Raw genomic sequence first — 27,805 nt, forward strand, 5'->3', positions numbered from 1 at the left:
CGACAGATTTGTCACATGTGATCGTACAGTTTTAATTGCCAAATATTGTCTTTATATGAATATCCTATTAAACAACATGGCAACATATCGATGCAAATGTTGTGTAGCCAGATTCTCCAAAGTGCACAAAACCAAACTAACTGGTGGCAATTTAAACACTTTAGACCCCAAATTAAACCATTTTAGTTTCACTTTACATCCAAGTCTATGAATGTTCATAGAAGACGGCTATAGCATCTATTTGTTAGCGCTCTCCCTCAAGTTATCAATTGTCTTAATGCACTTCAGGTCTATAAATGATTATTTTTTATGATATCAGCTCCTATATTTTTCTTCCACTTGTAAAATGAAAAGATCAGATTAACACTTTGAGCAGACAAGTGACAAAGAGAAGTAGAAAATTTATTGCAGTATTTGTTCCACCAAAAGGGTATGAATCCCCTTTCCTCTTATTACTAGCGTGACCTAATACAACAAAATCTACATTTACAAAATATCCTCCTGCAATAGGCCACATATACTGCATGCGTAGTTCGAAATAGAATAAATTATATTCAGAGGACTCTGCCATTGTACAGCATGGACAAATAAAAGTGAACAAAAATAAAAATTCTTATTTTTTTTTCTTTTCTCTTTTTTCACACTTTTCTTTCAAATATCTAAAAGCTAAAAGGAAAAATCATCAGGGTGCTAGTAGTATAATAAACTCCAAAAACACTTTAATAAGAACATCAAAAAGACTAATTTCCAACATTCACTTAAGGTTTTATTCTTTTTTTACAGCTTTTTTGTCTTCAGAGATATAAACATTTTAGTTTTTTGTTGTGTTAAACTATGATACAGTGGGAGTAGAAATGAGCGACTAGAATCTGCTGCACAACAGCGAAGGAGCTCCCACAACAATGTTGACAAAACATTTCCCTCCAGGTCTCTTTTCTGATAGCCTTTTTAAGGGATAATTTGGGTGAATTATTCCTTTAATGCCTTCTGGATTCTATCCTCTGAACTTATACACAAACAAAACATGAGCAGTCCCTCTAATATAATAAGTCTTATGTTTTGTGTCATTTTTGCAAGAATAACTCATGTAAAAGTATGTAGTGTCAAATATTCTTGCCCTCTTGTGTTTTCTTACAAAAATGAGGAAGGAGAGGAGGAGGGTAGGAATCCAGTGAAGTTTGGCTGTGTCGTTGGAGGTGGCAGGTTGTGGAGGAGGAGCAGGAGCAGGGGAAAAGGATGATTTTGATAAAGTAGAAATTGAGCAGAGGGGTAAAAAAACAAAACAAAAAACACCACACGGGAGCCATTAGCTAGCCCCTCCTTCCCGCGCTGCATACAGTGAGCGTAAAGTCTGTACTACTTTGTTGCTCAGTTTGTGGTTGCTGGTCAAGGCAATTTTCTTGTAAATGATGTCCGACTCCTTAATAGTGTCCACCCAAGGCACCAGTTTGCGGCCATCGCGTTTCTTGGCCTCGGCCCACGGCCCCGAGTAGGAGCCTGCCATCCAGTGGATGCTGTAACCACTGGAGGTCTTGTTGACGACTCGAGCTATCTGTGGCCGGTCCTTGTATTTGGGGCAGCAAAGGGCAATCACATCCATTGCATCCACTGTCTCGTTCATACGGCCGGGGTCCGAGGGGTCAACCGCTCGCCTTGACTTTCGAGAGGACTGCAGGGAGGAGAGAAAAAACAGATATTGAGCTATTTCCACTTTAACAATTTTAAGAGTTTTTCAAATAGTGTGTTTGAATGCATCTATCTCACCCCTGGGGTTCTTTCGTCGCCATCACTATAATCATCATCTGTCTCTGGTCCTGCCTGGTTGCGCGGACTGGGTCCTGACATGGGGCCGGAGCCTCCCAGTAGGGCATTTATGGCTTTGTTTCTGATGTTAGCGCTGGCAGACGCTTCTCCCTCCTCATCCTCCTCGTCTGGGTCCAGATGTTCCATCAGACACTTGAACTGTGGAGGTAAATGGCAAGAAAGACATTTTTAGACAACTCTCGCACTCCTCAATAGTTTGTCAATATCTAAGAACACCATCTAATAGACTGGAGCTGGGGTAACCTGTAATGAGTGTTTAACACTATAAGGTCAGCACTGAGCATCAATGGTGCACTTATCCCACTGATGCCAGAAGAATGAATGTTACGCACAGTATAATAAACAAGTGAAAAATACCACTTGACTTTAAGATGCCATTCTCTTCAGACAAATGAAATCACAAGTCATCTTAGAAATCATCTTGCATTTAAAAAATGTAAACTCAAATTAACTTGGAGTCTTTGATGTAAAGGAAACTGAGGCACTGAAGTGAGCTACATCACTTACGTCTAGGTACTGTTTGACTATCCGCTTCTTGACATCGTCTGTCAGTGTGGCGTGAGCCATGTTGTTGGAGATGAAGTCAATGGTTTGGCGAGGGTGGAAGATAACGTTGCTTTTCCTGTTGACTGCCTTGTCGTACACCTTGGCTGACTCAGTTGGTGAGTACTTCTGAATTTTACTGTTGGAAGATGAAATGTTTCAGTAAGAGTGGTACACGTGACCCACAGTGAAAAATCTAGGTATTTTCTTGCGTTATGTTGATCTTACCTGTCAGAGAATCCATACTGGTTCTTCAGATGCTGTTTGAGCACCAGCAACAACAAGATGCCCTGAACAGCGTTAGCAAAGTCCAAGAGACTACCAGGGTTGTCAGGGAGGAGCCTCATTACTTTTTCCGCATCATCTACATCCAGATCCTCCAGATCAGACTCGGACTCCGAGGTCACTGTTGCAACAGGTTTTCTGGGCTTTTTAGGCCGCCGTACCACATCTTCGCCGTCATTATCCTCATCATTGCTGTTGCCGTTTTCTCTGTCGTCGCTCCTTGGAGAATCACAGTTCATCTTTTCCTCGCCATCCTCCCCATCTGTCGTGTTCTTGCATTCCTTCTTTACCTTTTTCTCCTTACGCTTTGGCTCCTTTAACAAAAGCTGCACAGACAGGAAAAATAATCAGTACGAATATTTACAACTTTTGGGGTGTGGTTAAAAAAAAGGCAACACGCAATCCAAATTAGCAGAATACATTCAAAAAAGTACCTCTTTGAAGGTTTGCAACAAGTTGCTGCCAGACACAGACAGGGTGATGTCTATGTGGTGCATGATGAAGAGAGGCTCCTCCTGGCTCTGGTATGGGAAACAGGCGAGGTTGTCTGCTACAAACAGCAGCATGTTCACTTCCGTTTTCTGCAGAGAGAAATAATAAAACAGAGTTAAAAAGTTAAATGTAACTACCAAGGACAAAGTCAAATCGCAGTGTTCCTGTATGAAGCACTTTATAGATTTCTTCCATAGACACAACAAATACAAAGTCGATTTTGACTAAGCATGCAGTTAATGATGAGCCGTGCAGATACACGTTAAGGTGAGTGCAGGTTCACTCACAGAACTGTCGTCATAGAGGTTCAGCAGTGAGATGAGAAAAGCCCTGCGGTGCTGGCGGTTCCCCCGGATCATAGTGAAGAGGTGGGCGCAGAGTGCAGTGTGAGTCTCGTCCTTTCTGAAACCTCTGATGATGCTCTTGCGAGACATATTGATGGCCTGCTGCAAGTTGTATGACATCTTCATCCCAGCTACTGCCTTCATCTGTGAAAGAAAAGGTTCAAAGAGATGTGTCACAAACCAAGGGTTAGGGTTAGATATATAAGCCTTAAATATATTTTAATTTCACATCGATATAAGGGTCATTTATTTTATACTGTCACATGTTGCTGGACGGCCAAAAGGATAAATTAGAATGACCGAACCAGGTATATTTGTCTTAACCAGCTTAAGTCAATGAGTAACAACATGAGTCATATCAATCAACTCACATGGATGAACCCTGTGTACTTCTTGTCAATCTCCAAAAGCTGCTGGTCACTTTTGTTCCTCATGCTGGGCTCTGGGTCTGTTCCCATTGCAATGAGGTAGGGTACACACTGCACGGATGAGATGAAAACAAGGTTACGTTCACAAGCATATGTTTATATGACTCTGTTTACCATACAATAAAAAGTTTAAATCAAAGTGCTGGGGGATAAAAATGTACCACAGCAAATAAAATGACGGATCTTAAGTCCTTAATTAGTTAATTTTAGGAGCACTTGGAGAATTGAAAATGCTTACACACAAGAATATATTCAGACAGAAAGTCAACAGTAACTGAAGAAGATGAATCCCTTCTTACCTGTACAGGATGGATGAGACCCTGGTTGAGTGTGAGAGCTATGACGTTGAGCGCAAAGTGCCGTACACTGGACTGGGTGTTGAAGAATGCCTCCAACACCTGTTTTAGATAAAGCTGCATTATTGAGCTGCTCATCCCTGAAGAAATGTCGCCCATCTCCTTCAGATCCTCCTGTTTGGACAGTTTCTTCCCTGCAAGCATGAAAATGATGTGTTTATTATCTGTTCTATTAAGTAAAGAGTTTACATATTCCAAGAGCGGAGGTACTCAATAAGTATTTTCGATACACCTAACGACTTACATTCTCTGTCCGCTTCCTGCATCCGCGTGTCCTCCTCCTGAAGGTATGTCTGGAGGTTTTTGAGGATCTGGATCTTGAGGTTGATGGAGGAAGCGCTGTCAGCCAGGATGCCATTGTACAATGTCTTCACCTCAGGCACAAACATCTGGCTGGGATGCATGATCACAAGGAAGCCTGAGGCGAGAGAATATCAAAGAGCAAAGGTCTTTAAGAACAAGCAAACAATACTGTCTCCATGTACAAATCTGACCTTACACCTGCAGCCCTGTCGGTTGCTAACATGACACTGTAGGAAAGTGACTCAGCAACACAACAACATGCAATGCATTCATCCTTTCTAATCTTTACATTTGTGGACCATCATTATGTTTAATATTTGTGTTCTTGCCTAAGCCGATGATGGCTTTGGTCTTGACCTCCTCGTCCTCATGTTTGGTGAAGTACAGCAGCAGCTCGAGAACTTTCTCCTTAATAACAATCTGCTGAACATAAGAAAATATTGACACAACAGTACATTTCAGCATTAACACTCAAAATGTATCATCTGTTCGCAGTGACAATCCATAACTTTACTCTGGTTTAGTCTCAAATATGAAATATAATGGGACATCAACTGCTCTCCTACCTTGTTGGTGCCCTTGAACTCCTCCAGATCAAAGTCAAAGTGTCGGCCCAGGGCACCCACAGTGAAGAGCGATCGCAGCAGGAAAGGCTTGTTTGCTACTAACGTGGCACTGCTAGAATCCTCATGATGCTGAACCTTAAGCTTGTTAAGTGCACCTGGAAGAAAAGGAAAATAATGTAAGTGGACAGGTTTACCATTCTCGTAAAGAGATTTGGGGATACACCACATTTATAGACCAGCTTGATATAGTTCCTTCTTTGTACTGTGACACTTCAAAGCTCAACACCACAGATTGCTGTTACGCTTGCAAAAACAGTGCTCACCATAAAATCTGTTGAAGCAAGCCCAGACAAACTTGTAGTTGTGTGTCACTTTGTTAACAACAGCTCCAAGACAGCTCACACAGTGCTGGACCACCTGTAGGGAGGAAGGAGAAAAAGCATGTCACATCAACAAAACTGATCCAACAGCAAACCAGGTTCTACGAATGAATTCTCAAAGAGCCGCTGCCACTCACAGTCATGCCATATTTGATAATGAGCTTCATGAGGTCTTCTTCGATGGTGGCAAGGTAAGTTTCACTGGGGTGCTCCATCAGGGGTACCACAAGCTCCAAGATCTTGGCCACGTTACAGATGACCATAAAGTCATTGGCAGTCTGCAAAGGAAACAGTAAGAGAATAAGTGATGGAGAAACTTAGATAGATCAGGCATGAATATGAATTAATTGATGGTCTTTAAATAGCCAAACGGGGATTATGGGAGAGGACGTCAAACAAAAATCTGTGTTTTCAACTGGATTTATGTTATTTCTCCAGCCTGCTTTAAAGGATCACTGATTTTACTTTGATATTTATGGTTGTCTTGATAATTCTGCAATAACAGAATGTATTTAGTAGACCCAACTTACGTTACACTTTGTGGTCAGGTAGGGTTGCATGGTCATGGCATGTTTGACCATAAGCTGGGCCCTGATCTTGCTGAACAAGTACAAGGTGGTGATACACGCCACCAGCCGTGTTGAGTTTACACTCTTGTTGTCTACAGAGCAAAAAAGAAAAGTAAAAATATATACAATAAAAACTGGAAGTCACAGATGTTTTTTAGTTATGAATAAACATGGTGGTAAACTTGCATACCTGACAGAGACTCCTCGTATTTGAGGATGTGTTCCACCAGATTGTCAACTAGCTGAACACAGGCCTTTTTGGCTGGTTTGTATGATGCGTCCTCTTCAGACTTGAGAAGCTAGAGCAAGAGAGACAATGTTCATTATAAAAGCTTTAATAAATGATTATTTTACCAAGCAGGGGAAGCCCAGATTCCAAATAAAATACTTACATTCTGAAGAAGCTGCTCGAACCAGTCGTAGCCGGTGTCTCGACAAGCTGCGACCTGAAGAAATCACACACGAGAATTCAATGTCAATATAAAATTGGGCAAGTGTTTGATGAGAGATTGTTCCCTTTCTTGTTGAAGTCTATTGTTATTAGTGCTGAAACTCACCACATCGGTGATGTTCAGGATCTTTCTGGTCATTGTCACTTTGTCGTGGGCTGGAGTCGGAGTGAACCACAACTTCTGGAATGTCTCATTCACCAATTTCTATGAATAATACAACTTTGTGTGTCAAAAGCTGAGATCTGCACTTGTTGCTAATCTTTTAAGCACCAGGTTTTGTGAAGAATATATTGAAATACAGAGAATATAAATAAAAATGGTAGGACTTCAAGTTATAGCTCAAAAAGAATGAAAATTCTCAAAGGACAAAGGTTCAGTTAATCCATACCTTGATGCCCTCTTCATCGTTGACTCGACGGATCATCCTCACACACATCTCAGTAATCTTACTGAAAGTTGGCTGCTCCAGACAGATGTCTCTGAGGATCTTTATCACCCGTTTTCTTACGCTGATACCAGTGTCCTGTGAAACAAAGCCAATTCAAGTCATTAAGGCTTTGCAATTTTATACAAATATTCTATAGACATATGGTTCTTGTTTTCACGCATTTTTTGTTCATTTGTAAGCAAGATTATGCAAAAAGTACTAAACTAGATGAAGGGTCCAGGGAAAAACCCATTAAATTTGAATATGAATCCAATGGGGGAATTTGTATACATCACTAAAGAGATAAATTACTTTTATCTAAAAAAAAAAATTATGTTTTTATAAATGAAATAGTCGAATTTAGAGCATATAGTCAGACTACTTCCTTTCCTTTTTCTATTTTAAGATCTCGAGAGACGTGTGTAGAGTTGTTTGGCCTTGGCAGAAGTATGTGGCCTCATGAATGCCAGTCTAGTTACATTTTTGCATGGGTTGCAACAGCATTTGTCTGCCAATAGGTGGCAGTATAAGACTGTAATGAGGAGTGAACTTCTGATGAACCCTCCTGAACATATCCATGACAACAGGCAAAACAATTCCAATGTGTTCACTTCTCAGATGCTGAGCTCAAAGAATAAGAACCAGGCTTCTGTGTTGGACCGCATTTCAATATCGATTCCTTACATTACAACGGACACGCAATCACCTGTACTGCATCCTGCTTTTTAACTGGCTCCTGACTTAATTTTTTATATTATGTAAAATAAATGTAAGAAATCCAAAATCCAGCAACTTTTCATCAATCTCCATCACTGCAGATGCTTCTTCATGTAAAAGCAGAGACATGTACTGCATTTGTATATGAATTAAAAAGGTGCATGAAACAGCAGCTTAATTTCTACAATAATTGTCAATGTGAATAGTTCACTGAGATTCTAAGAATATGTGAAATATGTTGTGGGTGTCAGGAAGCTGTTTTTTGTGTGTATGTTGGACTGCACAATAAATGGACCACAACAAAAATATACCTCGGAAAAAAAAACCTTGGTTTGTATGAGTTTGTTGATGAATAAACATTTGGGATGTGAGCAGTCCTGGGTAATATTGATCTTCTGCCAGTTCACAGATCAATAATTAAAATCACAGTCGTGTCACACAAAGACTGTATTACACTTAAGCTGGTATGGAGAGATGGTAGATTTGACCTCATCAATGAACCACCAATAACTTGAATTTTTTTGTTTGTTCTGTATAATCATCGTTCCAACCACAGCATCACAAACTGGGTGTGGTGTAAACAATGCGAAAATGGACATGACAAGAGTGATGAGTTGTTAGAGGAGCACTGAAGGGACCCTCTGATACCTACAGATCATTATTGATGCAGCAAAAACCAAAACATCATCGCAAAAAAGGCTCATTCATTGAGGAGAAGTAATGAATGGCTGGTCAGGTATTCAGAGCAAGTTTGGGCAACTTACCAGTATCCTCTCTATGAGCATGTCATAGTACTGTTCAGTGAGTTGGGGTCTGCTGAGTACGAATTTGCCGAGCAGCTCCACAGCTGCCTCTCTCACACTGGTGGAGTTGTCCATCAAACGACCATGGACGCCACGCTGCATGTCAGACTGCAGACGTGGAAACGAGAGTGTCAGGATATAGCATGAGGAAAAAGAAGAGATCACTTCATATACAACAGAATAGCAGAGAACTAAATTGGAAGTACAAAGAAGAATGTGCTAATCAGGCATGACAAAGTGTCTTTACAGACACAGATCCTCACATACCCTTGCCAGTATGCTGGGGTCCACAGCCACGACCTCAGACAGACATTTCATGGCTTTAGTCCTCACAGCAATGGCACTTTCCCCGAGGACTCGCAAGATCTATAAAATTTAAATAAATTTCACAAAAATATATTTGCATCAAACCAGTAAGCCCTGATATTATCAATAATATATTTTGTGATTAAAACGGAGTTGTTGACAATTCATTATATGTGGTTGTTGTGCTTCACTAAAAATATACTTGTTGCAAGAATAAATTGTACCTGTGTTAAATAAATATCAAAGCTCTGGGCGAACGGCCTCATGGAGGCCAAATAACGCACGATCAGGCAAGAGTCATCATAGTCCACAGTGTCAGAGTTCATTCTGTAGGAGAAGGACACAGAGGAAGGATACTTTAGTATTATACAGTCAGACAACTGGCAGTGACTGTAACTCACAGGCAACTGTGACACAAAAAAAAGAGCAGGACAATGTAATGACACGGATGACGAGACAGTCACATCCTTACTTCAGTGTTGTGAAATGAGAAGGCATGGTCTTGATGATGTTACGCAGGAACTTCTTGCGCTTCTCAGCACGCTGCATAATTTCACCGGTGCTCTCCAGCTCCTTGGCGTGTTGTGGTCCATCCGATGAGTCCTCATCCTTAGGATGCGGGTTCCTCATGGACTTCTCAGCCTCTGTGGTGGTGTCCCGGAACCACTGGGCAATGTAGAACGTTCGAGCAAACTAAATTACAAAGAGGGTTTTAGTATCAGATGGAGATGATTCAAAGCATTCAGGTATTTCTTTAGCGTAAGAAATCAATAGTTGAGAGTTTAAGGCAACACTCGAATGTTACTTGAATTTTATAGAAGCGTACTGTTGAGCAATTCAAGCAGATGTTACCATGAACTTGGGGTTTACATCTAAAATGGATGGTACTCTGTGATTTGAATTGGCAGTAGCGTTCCACACAAGATTAAATAGCCCCATTAAATTGAAAAAGTAAATTCAGAACATGCTCATAGATTTCTGATATCTAAAGCTGTTCAAAGCCACCACTTGCACAATCAGTCTAATGTAAACCCACCACCAGTGAAGCATCTGTCTCAGCATTCTGTTCCAAGTAGTCCAGTAGAGCTTTCTGCAGCTGCTGGGTCTCATCGTTACCTTGACACTATTGGATCAGAAAGAGAAAAGAGATTTTTCAGCAAAAACACGTAGATGAGGAATATCATCAAAAGAGGGACTAAATTGGAAACATGCATTTTCTTACTTGCTAATTATCTTTGTCGCTATATTGACACTTTAAAGTCATCATCATCATAATTTAAATATGAGGTGTTGGTTACCGTTTGTAGAATTCGATCAATTGATCTCTGGTCCATCTTGCTGGTGACTGCGTCCTTCCTCAGACGGGCAGCCACTGTGCCCAGGTAGTCCAGAGATGCTACTCTCAGAGCCATTTCTGTCTGTTTATTACTGAACTGGTGGACCTGAAAGAAAGAACACAACAACAAAAAAAGAGACGTCAGCAGGAAATGAGCTGTTATCGCTTTGCACACATTCATTTTCAGGCCAAAAGAAAATAAAATCCATATCTGCAGGTTTAAAAAATACATAAATAGTGTAGTCTCTCCAATTTCCGGGCAAGTGTTCATTAATAAAAACAGATACTTTAAAAAAAAAAAGACTGAGTGTAACTATAGTCTTTTACACAATGTTACATTTTGACTGACCCCAAGCAAACACAGCCCGAGGCCCTTCAAGATCACAGGAAAACCCTTATAACTGCATTAAGGATTATTCAATTTTTACCTGCCATTATTTAAGTGGACAAATACTTCACTGCCACTGTGAAGTTCATTGCACAGTCTAAAACCAGCAGTACGAAAATGACTTGCAATGCAAAAATAAATGAAGAGGGAGGATGTCATTCAAATAAACAGTTGCAAAGAGTTTCCTTTCGTCAAAAGATCGTTCAACTGTCCCCTGCTATTAATCTAGATCATCTTTTGTTGGCAACACTTAAGCCCTAATAGATGCATTTCCAGTTTAAAGAAAAGTGTTCATTCATACTAACCAGTAGTCTACCAAGCAGACTGAGAAGCAGCTCTGCAGCAGGCCACTCTGGCCTATTCACTGTTGAGAGCAGATCCTGGACAAAGTTCTCAAACAACGGCCGGTAATCTTCTTCTCCCTGCTTGCTGCCACACCTGAGAGGAAAAAGGTGAGAGGAGGGGGTCAACACAGGAAATAACAGGGACAAAGGGACAGCAGGATGCTAAAGATTGGGTCAAGGGTCATTAATTACTTTTTGAGGAAGACTGAGAGGAAGTTTTGTGCTGTTCTCATTGCCGTCTCATATGAAGCGGTTATTAACAGGTCTTGATCCACCTGAGAAAAGAAAAAGAAATGGGATTTATATTTCCAAGCATTGTACATTTGCTTTTTCATGTGGTGTTTGTGTGTTGGCTTGCTCTCCTACCTTGGTGTCATACTCTTCGAAAGAGTCCTTGTCGTTGGGGAGGTGAACCACACACTGGATCAGCTGCAGCACCAGAGCCGTCACCATTTGGATGTACATCGGCTCGCCATCTTGGTCTGAGCTGTTCAGCCTAAGAACAGGAAACACAAGAATTCACTATCATGTGCATTTCCCAGACAAAAACTGACTGGTGGGGAACAGGCCTTCTTATTAGGAAATAATCACCTCTGGTACTAATGTTATGCTGCACTGGTGGAGAAAATCATTACCTGAAATTCCTGAGGGAGCGTTTGCTGGTTGGCAGTCTGGCTAAAGAGGTAAAGATCTCCTCCAAAATCAGCTGCCGATGCTTCTCATAACGTGAGAACACCTGGAGACAGGATTCATTCAGGCAGTTAGTCTCTACCTTCATGGCTTTATAGAACATAAGCAAGAATAACACACCAGTGTTAATTTCGTTGACGAAAACTATGACGAAAAATATTCGTTAACGAACTTTTTTCCATGACGAAGACGAGACGAAGACGTAACGAAAACGGATCTTTGAAAATAAAAACTATGACTAAATCTATTTTAACTTTCGTTGACGAGACGAAAATGTTGGTGGTTGACTAAGTCATAATAATTTTTTTAAACCTCATCATATAAGGCCGTCATGAAGTATCAGGAGCAGGCGAGTGAGTGTGTCTGTGTGTGTCTGTGTGTGTGCGCCCCAGATAGCGCACCGGTCCCGAGGCTCTGCCCCCGCCCCCCTCACTCGCTCAGAGACACAAGATCTGAGCTCTTTCACGTGAACCGGCTGCTTCTTAACTATGGAAACAGTGAAAACAAAGAGTTTCTCTGATCTCAGCTGATCAGAGATCAGCGCAGCAGCTTCTTGATCAGAGCAGAAGCTGCAGGTGGTTTCTACCAAGCTTCAGTTTCTGTGTCCGCCTCCAGTCTAACCTGCTCTCACTTTTTGTTTTCACATTTAAAACTAAATATATATTTTTAAGCTATTAGGCTGCAGCCTATATGTTTTTATTTATTTCAAAATAGGGTTCTTCTTATTTCATACATTTCCCACAAATATTGGGAGGACTCAAATAACCCTACAAAGTTCTGTGTTTAATTTATATCAAAGTAGGCCTACACTTGCCTGTGTATTTCTTCTCTTCATAAGTGTTCGGTGTTTTCCTTTGTTGTAACAGGTACAAACAGCAATAAAATGTCAAGAGTTTTCTTTATTGTCGTTATATAATTTCGTAAATGCAACAAACTATAGTTTAGTATAGTATAACTTTATATTAAACTTTATTATCAAATATGTTTTACGGCTCCAGACACATTTTATTTGGGGGAAGAGGGGGCAAAATATGTAAGTAAAGGTTGCCGACCCCTGCTATAGACTTATGCTGGTAGGGATATCTAATGGACAACCTAAGTACTGCAAGCTAGACTATTATGCCGTTTTAGACACAACACAGGGTCCCTGGGCCTGAGAAGAGAAGAAAAGGAGTTTAATGTGGCTACTAAATGTGACTAAAACTAGACTAAAATGTAATTTGTTTTCGTCGACTAAAACTACACTAAAACTAAGAAGGATAAAAATGACTATATGTGACTAAAACTAATATGCATTTTCGTCAAAAGACTAAGACTAAATCAAAAATAGCTGCCAAAATTAACACTGTAACACACCAAGGGATGTATATGAGACACTGTTGCCGTCCTCAGGATAAAGTGACCCAAAGATGGTCATGAGCATTGTTTATGATGAACACTCAATTTCTGTACGTTCCAAAGAGGAAAATGAAGACTTACTGCTGTTACTAGTTTAATGGCACACAGCTGCAGCTCGCTGACATTCTCCACAAAGAACGGAGTGATTCCCATAGAAGAAACCTGGAAAAAGAGAGTGAGTCAATGAATCATCTGGTTTGTAATTCAGTTTTTGTACCTTAATAAATAACGATGAAATTGTCATATAATTTAAGTTTTCACCTGGAGGATGGTGGTGTCGGTAAGCAGTTGGATATCAAGGAGCTCAGAAATGTTGCTGACGATATCGCACACTTTGTTGTACAACATGACGATCACTCGTTGCTTGTGTGTGGAGCATTTTGCACGCTTTGCCTTGGAGCTCAACAAGCCACCTAGATGAACGAGAAACTTCCCTTTCAAAACATTTCTCATAGTGTTTTTGATCCAAAAACAATTTTAGTTTCTTAACATCCAAACAGATTTCAAAGTGAACTTCAATTTTACTCTCCTTGAATCATCATGACAGAGCTGACAACTTTAAAAACTCATTTTGTAAATAACAATCATTTAGGTTGTTTACAAATTAATCTTAAGTTTGACTTCTCATACTCTTTGTGTGTCCATGACAGAAGTCTAAGGAGTCAGTAAAAGAGACAGATAAAGCTGCATTTCTCATCAAGTTCCAACAAAGTCATTAATTACATTAAATCACAGCAGAATCTAAGACTCCGGCTTATATAAAGTCAAACAAATAAATGAAATCAAGCTTTTTACTTTATCCTGTTTTAACTTGCACACCCAGCGACCGTCAGTAAAGAGACTGACAGAGCCGATAAAAGCTTAATGGACATTTTTGTGTTCCACAACTTACTTGTGCAGTGGCCCACCCAGATTTCACCCAGTATGCCCAAGGTTGCCAGACTAAATATCATTAGATAATAAAAAAGCTATATTTTAATCCTTGAGGGCTGCCACTGCAAAACTAAAATGAAGAAGCAGTGTCCTCACCTCCATGTGGGTCCACCCTGTAGACCGGGTCATACTGTGGATACAGTGTGTTCTGAAGATGGTACTTGGTGTATTGTAGCACCCGCTCGATGACGTCCTCTATGTAGACCGCCTTTGGCATGTGTGTTGAGGTCATGATGTGAAGAGCTGTCAGACAGGCGTCTGCTGACTTGGTGACTCGCTCCATTATCAGGTCTCTCCAAAGTTTCTCCTCATCTTCAGCATCATGGTCCTAAGATAGAAAGGAAATGGATGAGACCAGTGACAGCCTTATTGCTTTAAATTTGTTGGAAATGGATGCTGTATGGATTTGTCAAGTATATCACAAAAATTCTGTAAATCAGTTCCACTGCAAAGAATGTAAAAAACAAAAACAGAGGAAGGGGACTCACATGGTTCATCAGGGTGGTGAGCCTGGACCCATCCATGATATTCTTCTCCAGTATGTTTAATAGCTTCACGAGCTTGTCTGATGGGATCTACAACAACATAGACCATTATTTAGACGTGCAGCTCTCTACAGCAGCATTATGAATCAACAATCTCTGATAAAATACTATACCCTGCCGGAGATGCCCATGGCCTTAATCTTGGCAGACTCGCTGCTCAGCTCATTCAACTGGTGTTTACCGAGCAGCAGCTCCTGAGGTATCTCGTCATCATCTGCTGCTGGAAAACAAAATAAAAACATTACACAAAGTCACAATTACTTACAGTGAGGTTGATGTCGTCTGGTTTAGAAAAATGGACCACAGTGAAATGCTATTTACCCATGGCAGTGAAATCCACATCCTCCAGATTCTCCAGGATGTTGTCAATACTTGTTAAGAACCTCTTGAAAGTGGACGAGTCCATCAACTCTTCTTGGGTCAGCTTGGGTTCATACGCTTTCCGTTTCTTCTGCTTCTCCTTCATCTTCAATTTTTTGGCAACTTAAATGAGGTGAATTTCATATTAGTCTTTGGCTATTTTGTTTGGTTTTCATCGTGCTGTTTTCATCATGCAGGCCGATCTCCCAAATGGTCTTTTTACAAGTTCATTATTGTTTAGAATTTTTTTTTCTTCTAATCTTCAGCTCAACATATTAGCCTGACACTGACATGTTTGCATTTTTTTGCATACAAATTTAATGCCAGCACTGGTTGAATAAATATATCGAAAAAGAACCAATTTTCCTTTTAAAAAAGAATATATTAATTCAAGCACTTCAATTAACCATACCTATAAATGTCTATTTTCCAAAACTTTTGTCTTTCTTTTTCAAATTCAACTTTCTAAATATTAGATTTTGTGGACCTATCGAACTCTTAAAAAAACTCCAAATAAAGTTTTATCACTGTGAAAAAGTAAATAGACAGAATTTGACATGATGTGACTTGAATACATACGATCACTTATGGTGGGAGGCGGCGATTCTTCCTCTTCGGAGTCTCGGTAGCGACTTCCTGAGCCTCGTCGGCCTTCTCTTTGCCCGATTTTCCGATGTTCCCCGGAGCCTCGGCGCTCCCTCTCTTCAGTGTCCCAGGACCGGTCTTTTTCTCTGCGCTGCCGCTTCCTTGCAGCTGTATAGAATGAAAATAAAGGCCAATCGTTAACAAACGCAAATTGATATTAACATCAAAAACTTAAAATGATCATCATGTTTTAATGTTCATTACACTTTAAGGATATTTCTAAAAACGACAAAGAACTGACACTAATCGAAAGAATTGAACTCACACTCTCCGTTTGCGTCAAAGTCGTCGTCCGAGTCGACCTCAGCATATTTGGGCTTCTCATTTACAGTGCTTCGTTTCCTCTTGTTCATCTTTACTCTTTCACACAGGGGCATGGTTGACTCGATCTCTGCCAGCAGCTCTGGAGGCAGCTCTTTCAGAACTGCAGGGTCCATACCACCTTAAAGTTGATAGTAAAATTATAAAGTTATGAACTAAAAGCTAGTTATGTATTTAACAGTGTGGATAACACCATACAGAAGATGCTCTAAATTTAGCAGAACCCCCTGCAGGTTAACAGCTTCTCGGTCTTACTTTTGCCAGACTTTCCTGATGAGATCCTGTTCTTTCCAGACTTGCTGTGCCGGATGATCCTCTGAATCTGGTCGATGGAGAGCTTCTTTAGAACCACAACAGGTTTTGGCCTCTTCTCAAAGTCCTTCACCAAACCAAGCCGCTCCAGTTTAACCTTGGGCTGGCCCCACGTTTGACCTTCAGTTGACCCACTGCTGTCCTTATCCCGTTTGATCTGAGGAAAATAAAAAATAAATAGTCAGTTTTCAGTCAGTGATGGACAGAACAGGAAAAAAATCTAATAATATAATTTAAACAAACTAGTCAAAATTAGATTAGCGATTTTGATGCTAGTTTCCAGTATAGTTTTAATAACAAAGACCTAAAGGAATACTCCACTAATTATCATGATCTTAATTTGAAAGGGTGATATCTAATCCATTGTCAAATTACACTGTCAACACTTCAGTGCCAAGGTAAAAATTACCCACAGCCACAAAGGGTGATAGGCAAAAAACTGGACATGCAACACTGACAGTTGCCAAAAACATACAGCACACACAGAAACAATGGCAATGATCCCTGTTGGCTTACAATTGAGATAAGAGTTTGGCTGAGGTAGGTGGTCGCAAAATACAGCAGGTTTGTTCTAATAAACTTACTGAATGAGAAGTATGGCTGAGGGGTCGTATTTATATTATTTATAATGTCCTGAGAACGGAATTAGGTGAAGGTGATTGACTCACGTGCCAACAATGGTAACTTTACATGTAAACAAACAGATAGTCATTCTGTTGGCGAACAATTCCTTCAATTCAGGTGAATTAAAAAAAGACCAAATTAGTCTTTTGCCATAAGAACTTCCCGATTTAACTAAATATGATTCAATTACAACTCCTTCCAAATTACTTTGTAACCAATCAGATGGAGTTATATCTCTACGTCCTGCCAGGAAAACTCCACCCACAAAGCACATGAAGCCCTTGTCGGGTTGATAACCACATTTAAGTAGACAAGTCAATCGGTGTAGCCGTGTGGTGAGGGTGATTAGACTGGCTGTCCTATTAAACAACTAGCAGTGAAATCTCGTTTACTTGGGGCTAAATATGGCTTCAGTACACTAACTGCTTGCGCAACTACTGTTATGTTTGTCCATCGCTACAAGTGACCCTCTCCATTACTGTACACAATAAACAATCAAATTGTGCTCGTTTTGTAAGCAAACTCAGAAAAGCTCAGCACACAGGGGCTGAACACTTTGTTGACAGTAGATATAGTAAGAGAGGAATAAATAAATTAAAGCTTGAAGTTTTTGGGCTACACAACACTGACAGCGAGCGCTTTAAGTAGATATTGAGCCATAATCATCATCCTCAAAAATGACCACTGGAGCATTTCTTTAAGGTAATTGCTTTTGTTTACACAAAGGACTCACAACTTAAACAAGAAAAATCTCTACTTTAAACAGATGTGTGGGTTAATGTGTTAACTGATCTTAGGCCATTCCCAGGAACAAACAAAAGGCTTATGGATGGAAAAGCAAAAACCAAAACGAAGCATGAGCAGTGGTATATTTTGGTTTCGTGAGATTGCAGGCAGTGACGGCTGAATGATTGGTAGATGAGTAGATTTTTTTTTGGGGGGGGGGGGGGGTCGACCAAGATCACCTTAGGGATCTGGAAGTTCTTCAGCATGCCACTATGCCCTCCCAGGAGCTGAGCAGGGAAGGAATCTGGAAGTTTAACACCAGAAGCAGACGAGGCTGGTTTGGAACCATCCTGCCTATTGCTGCTCCGACCAGGCTCTCCAGTGGAAGAAGCCCGGAAGCCAGACCTATCTCTGTCACTGCGGCAGCGAGAGTCGGGAGAGCGTCGGTCTCGACCACCAGTCTCGCTCCGATGCTTCCTATCTCTGTCAGATTCTCGGTCCCTGTCTCGTCCGTGTTCCCCACGGTTTGATGACTTTGGCATCTCTCCTCGCCTGTCAGAGGATTTCTCATCGTGTCGGTGCTTTGATGAATCCCGACCTTCTCTCCTGCCGTCATGTTTATCAACCCTGTTCTTGATGACTTCCGGTCGCCCGTCTGGTTTCAACCGTAAAGCTGTGTCAGAACCCTCCACAGCAGCCGGCCCACTAGCTGGTTCTTCAGGCCAGCGTTGGGCCTCAAGAGCTGGAATAGGGGCAGCCAAACAGGGGTCAAGCTGGCCATCAGCTCGGGCTGCCTGCTGTAGGTCGATGCTCACCATGAGGGGAGGACGGCTGGCACCGTTCCCAGCTGCTGTGGCCTCTTGTGGAGTCAGTTTGCCAGCATTTCCTCCGCCTGTTGATCCACTTCCTGGGGCACCTGTGGGTCCACCTGGTCCTCCTGCGCCTGGCTCCAGGGGAAAGGAGTCCTGTTTTCTCTTCTTCAGAGGCTTGTCTGCAAAACAGAAAAAACATGAAACTTAGAAAATCATCCAAAGTTATGGGTTTATTGTATCATTGTATTGTTGTATCCATAAACACATTCAGTAGCATCTTACTCACCTTTATCCTGCACTTCCTTGGAGCACTTCTCACTAGCCGTTTCTCTTTCTATCCTTTCAATTTCAGCGAGGGCATCCAGCTCCGCCTCGTCGTAAGGGGAACTGGGAGGCTGGAGACCACTGGCACCACCGTGCTGGGAGATCTGTTGCAGACGGGCTGCTAGGTTTTGCTGAAGAACAGGAACCTGCTGAAAGCCCAGTTCTGCCTCCATGTTGTCTGAGTCCATACCTGGCATGTCACCTGGGATATTAACAAAAAACAGGGTTGTAAATAAAAGTGCTGAGGACTTCTATTGCTTCAAGGATTCAGACTGAGAAGATTTGTAGTTTGTTCTTAAAATACGGAAGTACAGCTTTGAATGACATACAAAGTCTACTCTTACCTGGATCTGACTCATTTGACTTGACCCGGGACAGTTTGAGGGTGAGTTTGGTCGAGTCCTTGTTTGGCGAGCTGACAATATCGTACAAGTCCTTCTCCTCTTTCACCGCTGGGGCTTTCTTCTTTTGCTGGAGCTGCTGTTTCTGGTCAGGGCCTCCCTCCCTCGGTGAGGGTGCATAGGGAGGTGGGGACTGCAGAATCAGTGGGGGGCGAGATACCGCTGTGAGGGAGCAACACCAAATGTACAAGAGAGTTACCCTTTCAATTTATGTAGAAGAGCACGTGTGTGAGGGAAACTCTCACACATCCAATAATCCAATAAAATGCAGTTCTATATACCAAGAAGGACATTAAGAGTTAAATGAAATCACTGTGAACTTGTAACACTTTTGAGAGATGATGGCCACAAACTATTCTGCTGCTGTGAAATTGAAATTAGGAATATTTCGACCAGAGGCAGTGTAGATGGGTGCAGTGTAGTTCCTCCTATCCTCTGGCAGTGGACTTACATTTAGGCGTTCCATCACTCCCTGCTGGGGAGCAGCCGGACTGTGGAGACCTCAGAGGGAAAGTATTCCTCATGGCAGAGTCACCCTCCTAGACAACATATAGATGAGCATGAGCTTTACAGTGACAAAAACAAAACATTTTTCTAAACAGAAAATCAAATTTTTGCCCAAAGGTTTCTTGTATGACGGAGCATTATCTCTAGTGTACAGGTGCATCTCAATTGTAGTTATATATGTAATTTATAGACCTAGAATTATCTATAAATTATCTCCAACAATTCAGAAGCATATTGTTGATTTAATATTAAAACAAACACTCCATTGCATATTATATAGCATATGATATGTTTATAGCAATATTTCCCATTAATGTGTCAATTTAGAAAATCAGGAATTGAGAACAAAGTCATAAAACCTAGACACAACAAATGACAAACAAATATAACTAAACACATACTGTGTGTGGCTTTAGAGGTTCTATTGAGAAACCCCAGTATCTGGTTGTTGAACATTACATAACCACCACTGGGAAAACATCACTTGACGTAACTTGTCTTTACTTTAGCCCGGAGCAGTTTGTAAAAATGTTGCACCAGAGTTCTGTCTAAATATGTTTGTGTAGTCTGAGACACAACAGCTGCATTTCCTCACATCAATGTTCATTGACAAATGCTGCCTGTTGTCATCTAAGAAATGATGAGTGGGCACTTTCATGTGCGCATAGAAGTTTCACCCATTATTCATCACCCTGACTTTGTTATTCACTCACAAATATAATACATGCTTTTAAGTTAACTTGTAATATATCCTTTTAAGACTTGGTCAGTCATACCTCGCTGCCCAGTCGGTGTACAATGTTAAGGTAGTCCTCAGTGCCATGTCTGTCTGAGTGGTGGTTGGCAGCATTGGCCATCTGCCCCGATACTTTGCCCTCATGGATATTTCGTATGCCACCAGGAACCATGGGACTGGCTACAGACACTGTCACAAATTTAAAGGAAAAATTAATTTTTTAGAATCATCTATTAGTGAGGTAATGATAACATTGACAGAGAAAATAAGTTATCATACTGGACCAAATTTCACATTAGAAATGTTTCTGGTTCATCTGCTTCACTTCTCCCAGGATCCCTCCAGCAAATTGAGACCCAGTAAAATAATAAGTGAATGAAATCTTCAAAGACTATAAATAGAGATGGCCCTTACAGTTGTAGGTTTCTATATGCAATGGAAAATATTCTGCTGTCTGTAATTCACTACCCGGGAGAAATAAAGAAGCTTCTCTTGTTGCAGGTCAAATATTTACCATTAAAGTGGAAGTGTATGATATAAAACAGAAAATATTAAATATTTGAACCAATAACATTGGCTGGAAGTCAACCAATTACATGGTAGAAGTCACATATGTTACAGCTGTTAGAGGATTAATTGTGCAATCTATTCATGTCCAGAGAGCAGAGACTTTCTAACCAAATAAACCCTTAACATGGGATTTTTTTAAAATTTTAAGTATCAAAGACAATAAAAGCATAAAAAGTTGAATAATTAAATTCACTACATAAAAATGTTGCACATAAACACCTTATTTGATTAAACAACAAAGAACAAATACACCAAATGAATAACTACATAACAGTGTTCAAATTCAAGTTCAAATATACATCATCGTCTGCGGCACTTTGCATGTCTGCCAGCAATGACAATCTGGTTATAAGCCAGTCGTGACAAAGGCCGTTTTCAGACTTGACCTCCAGGTAAAATCCGGTGAATTTGCTAATGGCTTTAACCGCAGTTTGTCTTTCACATGCACAACACAGCGAGAGCTTCTCTGCACAGGCGTGTTCACAACAGCATTAAATCCTCCCCGTTATTCAGGTGAGAGGGGGAGCAGACAGATGCAGGAAGTGACGTATTAACTCCGCTGCGGAGATCACGCGATCATTTTGCAGAACTCCAACATCGTTGTTGGTTCTTTTCACTAAAAAGTCTCTAGACATCTTTGTCAGTGTCTTATATGTATGAGTCGCCTTTTCACCCGATATTTGTTTTATTTTTATTTTTGTCATTTTTGAGTCTATCACATGTTAGAAGCGTCACCAACCCCCCCACTCGCACCTGTTGAATCCAGCGGAGGAGAAAATACAGAGGATCTGCAGAATTCAGTGAATGTCTGAAAGCAGCTTAATAATTTCTGCCCTAAGGTTAAAGTCATAAAACGATCACTGGCCTATTACTCCTAATTCAGCATTCACATAATTTAAACCTGTCATTTTTTATAAAATTCAGAATATCTGAATTCAAAATTTGGCTTTTCACCAAAATTTTTCTTATTTCCTAGTTTTTTTCCTATTGCTTAAACATCGGGAAACAAACAAGACTAAAATCAATCCAAAAATAAATAAATTAAAGCAATGACACGTGAGGCAACACAGGAGAGATAATGTGAGGCAACTTAAGGTAGTGTGAATTTAGCATTTAGCATAAACAGTGTCTCAACAAGGAAGAGAATTGCATTTGTGACACTGTCCATATAGCCACAGCCGCTGATCACATGCAACAATAGTACGACACCACCAACAACACTGAGATTAGCAGACAATGTCACAAATGTAGTTGTGTAAAATGCCCATGTGACAAATTTACACGCACTTTCCATTATAAGTGATGTGAAGCTGATCAAATCTACCAGACATTAATCACGTCAGAAAGCAAAACTGTTCCTCTCAATTTTATAGTAAGAACGCATTGAATTACACCATGGAACATATCTCCTAAAATAAACTCTTTAAATAAAACAAACATAACTCTTTAGCCAAACATGTGCAAATTATAGCAAAGCGAATCAGAAAATAAACTGTTGTCTTTAAACAACTCATACACATCATGTACTCGGAGGCACAGACCCATACTATGCACGTAAAACCAACTAACACATATATACACTCACCTTGTTGTATCTGTTGGTGTTGGTTATAGCTGGGTGGTTGTTGGTGGGGATACTGCTGAATGTAACCAGGGGCGGGGCTTTGAGGAGTGTAGGGGCTTGGTACCGGACTGTTCTGCTGGCCCATGTACCGGCTACTGGACCCACTCGAAGGTGAAACAAACCGACTGGATGAAACGAAGGACAGGACAGAGTGGGAGAAGGTAAGCAAGGCGGCAGAAAGAAGTTACATAATTAACTGGGAAATGAATAACGGACAGTATTTTTCATGATACTACATCCAGTAAATCAGTCATAAAACTAGAAAACATTGAAACATATTCTAACATAGGCAGGTTATACCAATGCAAAACAATTAAATAGACACAATTTTAAATTATATGACACACTAGGACCATCTTATTCTGGCTGCACAACCTACCTTGACGGACTGGGAGACATTGCAGCCGGCTGGAAGTTTGTAGACTGGGCGGGACTATGCATGGAATTCTGGGTGATCTTGAACGGTGGTACCATTGGCTGCTGCATCACATCTGTTTACAAATGAAAAAACAGTTCATTTGTTTATAAAATATCAACATGGAGCGTATCTTTACAATTGTATGCCATCGTGTCATAATGTGCAACCGGTACTGGAAGTGTCTCCATACTTTTCTCCCTGAAGATGCCAGGGTTCCTGGCCAGCATGGTCTGCAACAACAGTGGTGCATCTCCCTCTGGCTCATCGCTACCCAGGTTGTCCTTCAGCTCTCTGAAAGCATGCACAAATGCAAATGATTTACATCAACACACACTAGATTGGGTTAAATTTTGTGCTTTCAAACATAAATGATTATTTTTTCAAGTTCCAATTGCATTCTATAAAGTGTTATAAACCATTATAGAGTACACAGCTTTATAATAATTGCATCTAATATATTTAACTCCAGCTTATGTATTAACATGTATTCTGGCATAAGTGTTAAATCTCTGATTATCAAATTTCATTCAAGATTCATCTTTTGTATAAAACTACACTTCATCACTTGATCTCCAAACGCCAACTGTGGTCTCTCTCTTTCTTTATTTTTACTAATCCTTTTAAAGCCTAGTTACGATGGACCCCGAGCTGTAACACAGACTGCCTTTCTGTTAAAAATCCAGACAGATTTTTGCCACACAGACACTCTCATTTGTATACTCACATGTGCTCTGTGGACACCTGGTTGAGGCCATGGGCTAGCTGGGAGGCCAGATTCTCATCCCGACAGCCCAGCAGGCAGGTAACTTCCTCCGCGATCCTCCCATTGTATAGGAGGCTCTTAGTGGTGGTCGCCGGGAGAGGGGAAGGGAGGGGTAGCTGGTTCAACACTGAGGTGAGATGAGAGGGATGATGAAAAGAGCAAAGGCGGGAAGATAAATAAATACCCAAGGCAGGAGACAAGATCCCGAATCACAATTGCAAAGTGACATCCACTCAGAATATTTTGCCTTTTTTTCACAGGAAGAGGAGACATAAGGGAAACTGTCAGTGTTGTTCACAAGACAGCTGTGTTACTCACAGTCTGTTAAGCTAGCGATCCCAGCGAGAGTGGTGATGGGAACATGAGGCATATCCCCATTCATGCTGAAGGTGAGGGTGGGGGAGTGTGTTTATACACAGGTAGATCAGGGGGTCGATGGACGACACCCGTCCTCACATCTCCTGACACCTAGGAGAGAGAGAGAGAGAGAGAGAGAGAGAGAGAGAGAGAGAGAGAGAGAGAGGTTAGTAATGGAGGGAAAAGATGGGAATGGAGATTATGAATGATGGATGGGAGAAGGGTGGGGAAAAAAAGAGGGTGAAGAGGCCGAGGGGAGAAGATAAGGAGGAGTAAAACAATACGATAATGAATATTATTCAAGGCCATCCGATTAAAAGTGAAAGGCAGGATATTTGCGACTGTATATTTACACTGCTATGTCTACCACATAATCTGTAGGTCACAAAAACATGTGTTTAATTGGATCTCGTCAATCAGGTGGACAGTTTTAAATTTAAAGAGGACCTCAACCTTTTCACACTAATATCAGATATTTTCTATTGATTTGTATAATTATTTACGTATGCTTCCCTATCCATAAGAGGGGAATCCTCAGTTCTCTCTACACGTGATACAGGGACACAGGTTCAGAAATACGCCAGGAGCACGAGTGCAGTCTTATGAGAAACAAATGCACATTATGACAGGATTGACTCTAGGCCTTATGTTTAAAGAACAGGGTCAAGAACTATTAGACCGTCCTGCTGCAGCATACTATGTTATTATACTGCTACAAACCATAGGCAGCAACTAAACCACAATTTATTTACTGAAGCTAAAATTGTGATAAATAAAATCTTTAAGTTGTGGGGGTTTTGCTAAACCTTGAGAAACCAGTCAGTCTCTCCAAATTAAGCCTCATTATAAATGTCATGTAAGATTACTCTGATTTACCCTTGTGGCAGATGTTATGTACACATGTACATTTTGATCTCTAGCATAAAGATTGAAACCTGTGCATTCTCTGTATGGAAAACAGACTGTGACACAGATGTAAACACACCACCATATTAACATCACTGTATTTTCATATAAATGTGTGAATGTTGTACAGTGCCTGCAATAATGCATTCCAGTAAATAAGCCTTAACATTGATTGCCCTGGTAATAAAGTAGATAGATACTATATCAAGTGTGGATACATACCAACATTCCACTATTTTCAATACAATTTCACTCCCAATTTGACTTCTCAAATTACACATACTTGACATCACAAATACCATGCAACTGAATAAGGAGCCAACTGAAGTAAATCTTCTGTGCAGTTTCAAATTGCTTGCAGCTTAATATGATAAATCGGCACAAATTAGGGCCCTGTGCTGCACTTAATCTGTCTAAAATCTCTTTGCTTGTTACATGTCCTTGACCTCTCAAGGAAGACAGTACGAGAGGTCAAAGAAAAATAGAGGGAAAAGCGAGCTGCAATTTCCAGAATATGTGAACGCTGCCTACGCTTCAGGGATAAACCTGGCTGCTGCTACAACAAGCTGAGATGAGGCCAGTGCAGGGCTCACTTGTAGATACATAATTCTCAATGAAACCCCAAAAAATCCTTTTGTTTACATGTCAGATATCAAATATAGATATTGATTACACACACCAGCCGCATCTAAATGTGTCACCAACATTCTCAGTTGCCTTTATGATTATTAACAATAACAACTCATTGACAGAAAACATTATGCAAAACATTATATTACCTTTTTGAAGAATTCTGTGCAGTCTCGGGTGGACTCACTGACATTTCAGATTTAAAAAATCCTACTCCTTCAATCTGTTGAAAGAGAACATGGCTCTGCATCACACTCTGGGACACACAACTTCAAATGCATCTTCTTTTGAACAATTTTGGAAGAAGCTGTGTCTACAGAAGTCGGACTAAGACATTTCGCCAAAACAACAAAAATAGTGCAGAGCATCACAACATTCACTGTCACACATGCGTTTTCAGATTGGCAATGAGTGTCACTACTGCCATACAGTCTTCAAACCAAGAATGCAAGAGTAGATTACACTGTTGACATTATGGGAAATCCTTTTTACTGACTTTTAAACAAATGCAACAACCTTCTCAGCAACTCCTGCATCTTACTGGAACCAGTGTAGATCCGTAAACACACTGTTGCAACCAGACCTGAGAGCGAGCGGATCGTTGGGGTTAAATTGTAAACACGTTGAGCCGATTCCAAACGCCTGCAGCCGCGGATCAACGGACTGACACTGTTAAGGTTACACTAGCCAGCGACACTGTTAGCATGCTCACTCTATGTGGTCTCCCTCAGTACGCAGAGGCTTGGCTGACAGCTGTGAGACTGACAAGCAGGAGGCAGCACAAAGGAACAGATGCACTGTGATGGTGGCGGCAGTAGTGGGGGGGGCTGCATCCTCCAGCAACCACGGCCACCGTGCGCACTCTGCAAACGGGTGTCTGCAGGAAAGCCACCACGCTGCATGTGTTGTGGACATGCAACAAATACCCGCGAGTCCAACTGACAACAGCAGACAGCTCCAGCGAACTCCGGAATGTGGAGCCACAACAACCGAGGCACCGTAAACCCGAGCTCGGTCAAAACAGTCCAACACAGAGTGAAAACCAGAGGCAGCGTTAGCCCTGTCAAAAGACCCAGCGAAAACAAAAACACAACAGCGGGAGGCGAATAACACGAATGAGTGTCCCAGCACTTAGTTAGCGCTCAGTAGCAGACGCCATTCAATTAACACTTTATCTTAAGTTCGCCAACTTACCATATGCAGCCCGCTCCTTGCGAGCAAAACCTGGAACGATACAGTTTCCCAGAAGTTGACTTGTGTGGATGCTGCGGGGCTAACTGCGAAGCTACACGGAGCGGCTGGCGGTAGCCGCTAAAATCACCAACGGTAGCTGCCAAAACATTCGCTAACAACCATAGTCGTTTTTTAGTGTCTGGCTAGTTGCGCTGACTCGCTCAAAGTGTTGTTAGTTCGCCTCTAGCGCTGCTCCCCCGTTCAAAAAGAGGGAAGGAGATTCAAAAATTGACGAGGAAGCGCTAAGTCGGGGGCTGATAAACGCTAAAAGCTTTCCCCCCGAGCGCGGAGAAAAAGCAACGGGCTCAAGGGAGTCGTTGTGACGGCGACCGCACGGGGACTAAATCCGTGGCAACGGCCCAATCCCCGGGCTCGACAAATGACATCCAGTTGAGGCCGTGCGCCTCGGCGGAGCAAAAACACACCTAGCTAGCTTGGCTGGCTAGTTCGCTAGCTTCCGTTACCTCCCGGTCACCGATTAACGACGCCGTAGGTGGTCTTGCAGCAGAGCTTTTATTAACGTGGCAGAAAATATTTGCAAATGAAAAAGTTGGATTTATACAGAGACACGGGTTGGTTGTATTTACCTTCGGATGTTGCGTTCAAAGGGAGGGGAATGTTTGAGCTTGGTTTGTGTCCGTATCTCTAGCTCCCCCTTTCTTCTCTCTCGCAGCTCCTCCAGAAGGAACTCGACTGGCTTGCCAGCTAGCCGCTCAGCTAGCCTGCTAGCTATCAACAATAATCCGGGTCGGACTGATTCGCTCTTCTTCCGTCACTCGCGGGTGAATGTTCCAACGTACGTTCGCGGGGAAACATTCGTTCTTCGGAGTTTCAGTCGGTCTGCGCCGACGTAAACACCGAGTGCAGCCAATTTCGACAGTAAACGAGAAATATGACGATTGTTGCGATCATCAAGAGGCTCTCCTCTCGTAGAACAAAATGCCGACCGGAAGTTCTGCCGTCTGACTGACCAAAGATCTCAGGAGTGACTCCCTCCATCGGCGCCAAACAAAATGCCATGCAGCGTTTCGCGTTTGTGCCTCCGGGGGGCGCTGCAAGACAAGTTTGCTGTGAATTCCGCCTCAGCTCAAAACGCAAACATCAGCC

General features: G+C 41.5%; 1 protein-coding gene across 5 annotated transcripts; it reads right to left on the reverse strand.

Moving 5' to 3' along the window:
- Positions 1-381: 381 nt before the first annotated feature.
- Positions 382-27,710, reverse strand: nipbla (NIPBL cohesin loading factor a). Of its 5 annotated transcripts, none has more exons than XM_053420360.1 (49): positions 27,286-27,710; positions 25,615-25,688; positions 23,891-24,040; positions 23,534-23,699; positions 23,000-23,100; positions 22,771-22,882; positions 22,353-22,516; positions 20,238-20,386; positions 19,406-19,493; positions 18,898-19,116; positions 18,516-18,755; positions 17,657-18,408; positions 16,011-16,224; positions 15,700-15,876; positions 15,369-15,542; positions 14,751-14,912; positions 14,543-14,646; positions 14,373-14,459; positions 13,981-14,212; positions 13,213-13,364; positions 13,033-13,113; positions 11,499-11,599; positions 11,230-11,359; positions 11,056-11,138; positions 10,825-10,957; positions 10,094-10,237; positions 9,832-9,918; positions 9,268-9,488; positions 9,020-9,122; positions 8,757-8,855; positions 8,451-8,597; positions 6,931-7,065; positions 6,648-6,746; positions 6,483-6,536; positions 6,281-6,389; positions 6,052-6,182; positions 5,659-5,799; positions 5,465-5,558; positions 5,142-5,296; positions 4,905-4,995; positions 4,517-4,690; positions 4,216-4,406; positions 3,860-3,967; positions 3,432-3,632; positions 3,087-3,233; positions 2,596-2,978; positions 2,332-2,506; positions 1,765-1,962; positions 382-1,669 (listed from the first exon to the last, which is right to left on the reverse strand). In XM_053420360.1, exons 3-49 carry the CDS (start codon positions 23,952-23,954, stop codon positions 1,307-1,309), a joined length of 7,635 nt encoding a protein of 2,544 aa, XP_053276335.1. In that variant the 5' UTR covers positions 23,955-24,040; positions 25,615-25,688; positions 27,286-27,710; the 3' UTR covers positions 382-1,306. The 5 variants fall into 5 exon arrangements, with proteins under 5 accessions (XP_053276335.1, XP_053276334.1, XP_053276333.1 ...); XM_053420359.1 differs by having other exon boundaries at positions 4,905-4,998; XM_053420358.1 differs by having other exon boundaries at positions 14,543-14,649.
- Positions 27,711-27,805: the final 95 nt, after the last annotated feature.

Source organism: Pleuronectes platessa, chromosome 4 (assembly GCF_947347685.1).
Source record: "Pleuronectes platessa chromosome 4, fPlePla1.1, whole genome shotgun sequence".
NCBI classification, from domain to species: Eukaryota; Metazoa; Chordata; class Actinopteri; order Pleuronectiformes; family Pleuronectidae; genus Pleuronectes; species Pleuronectes platessa.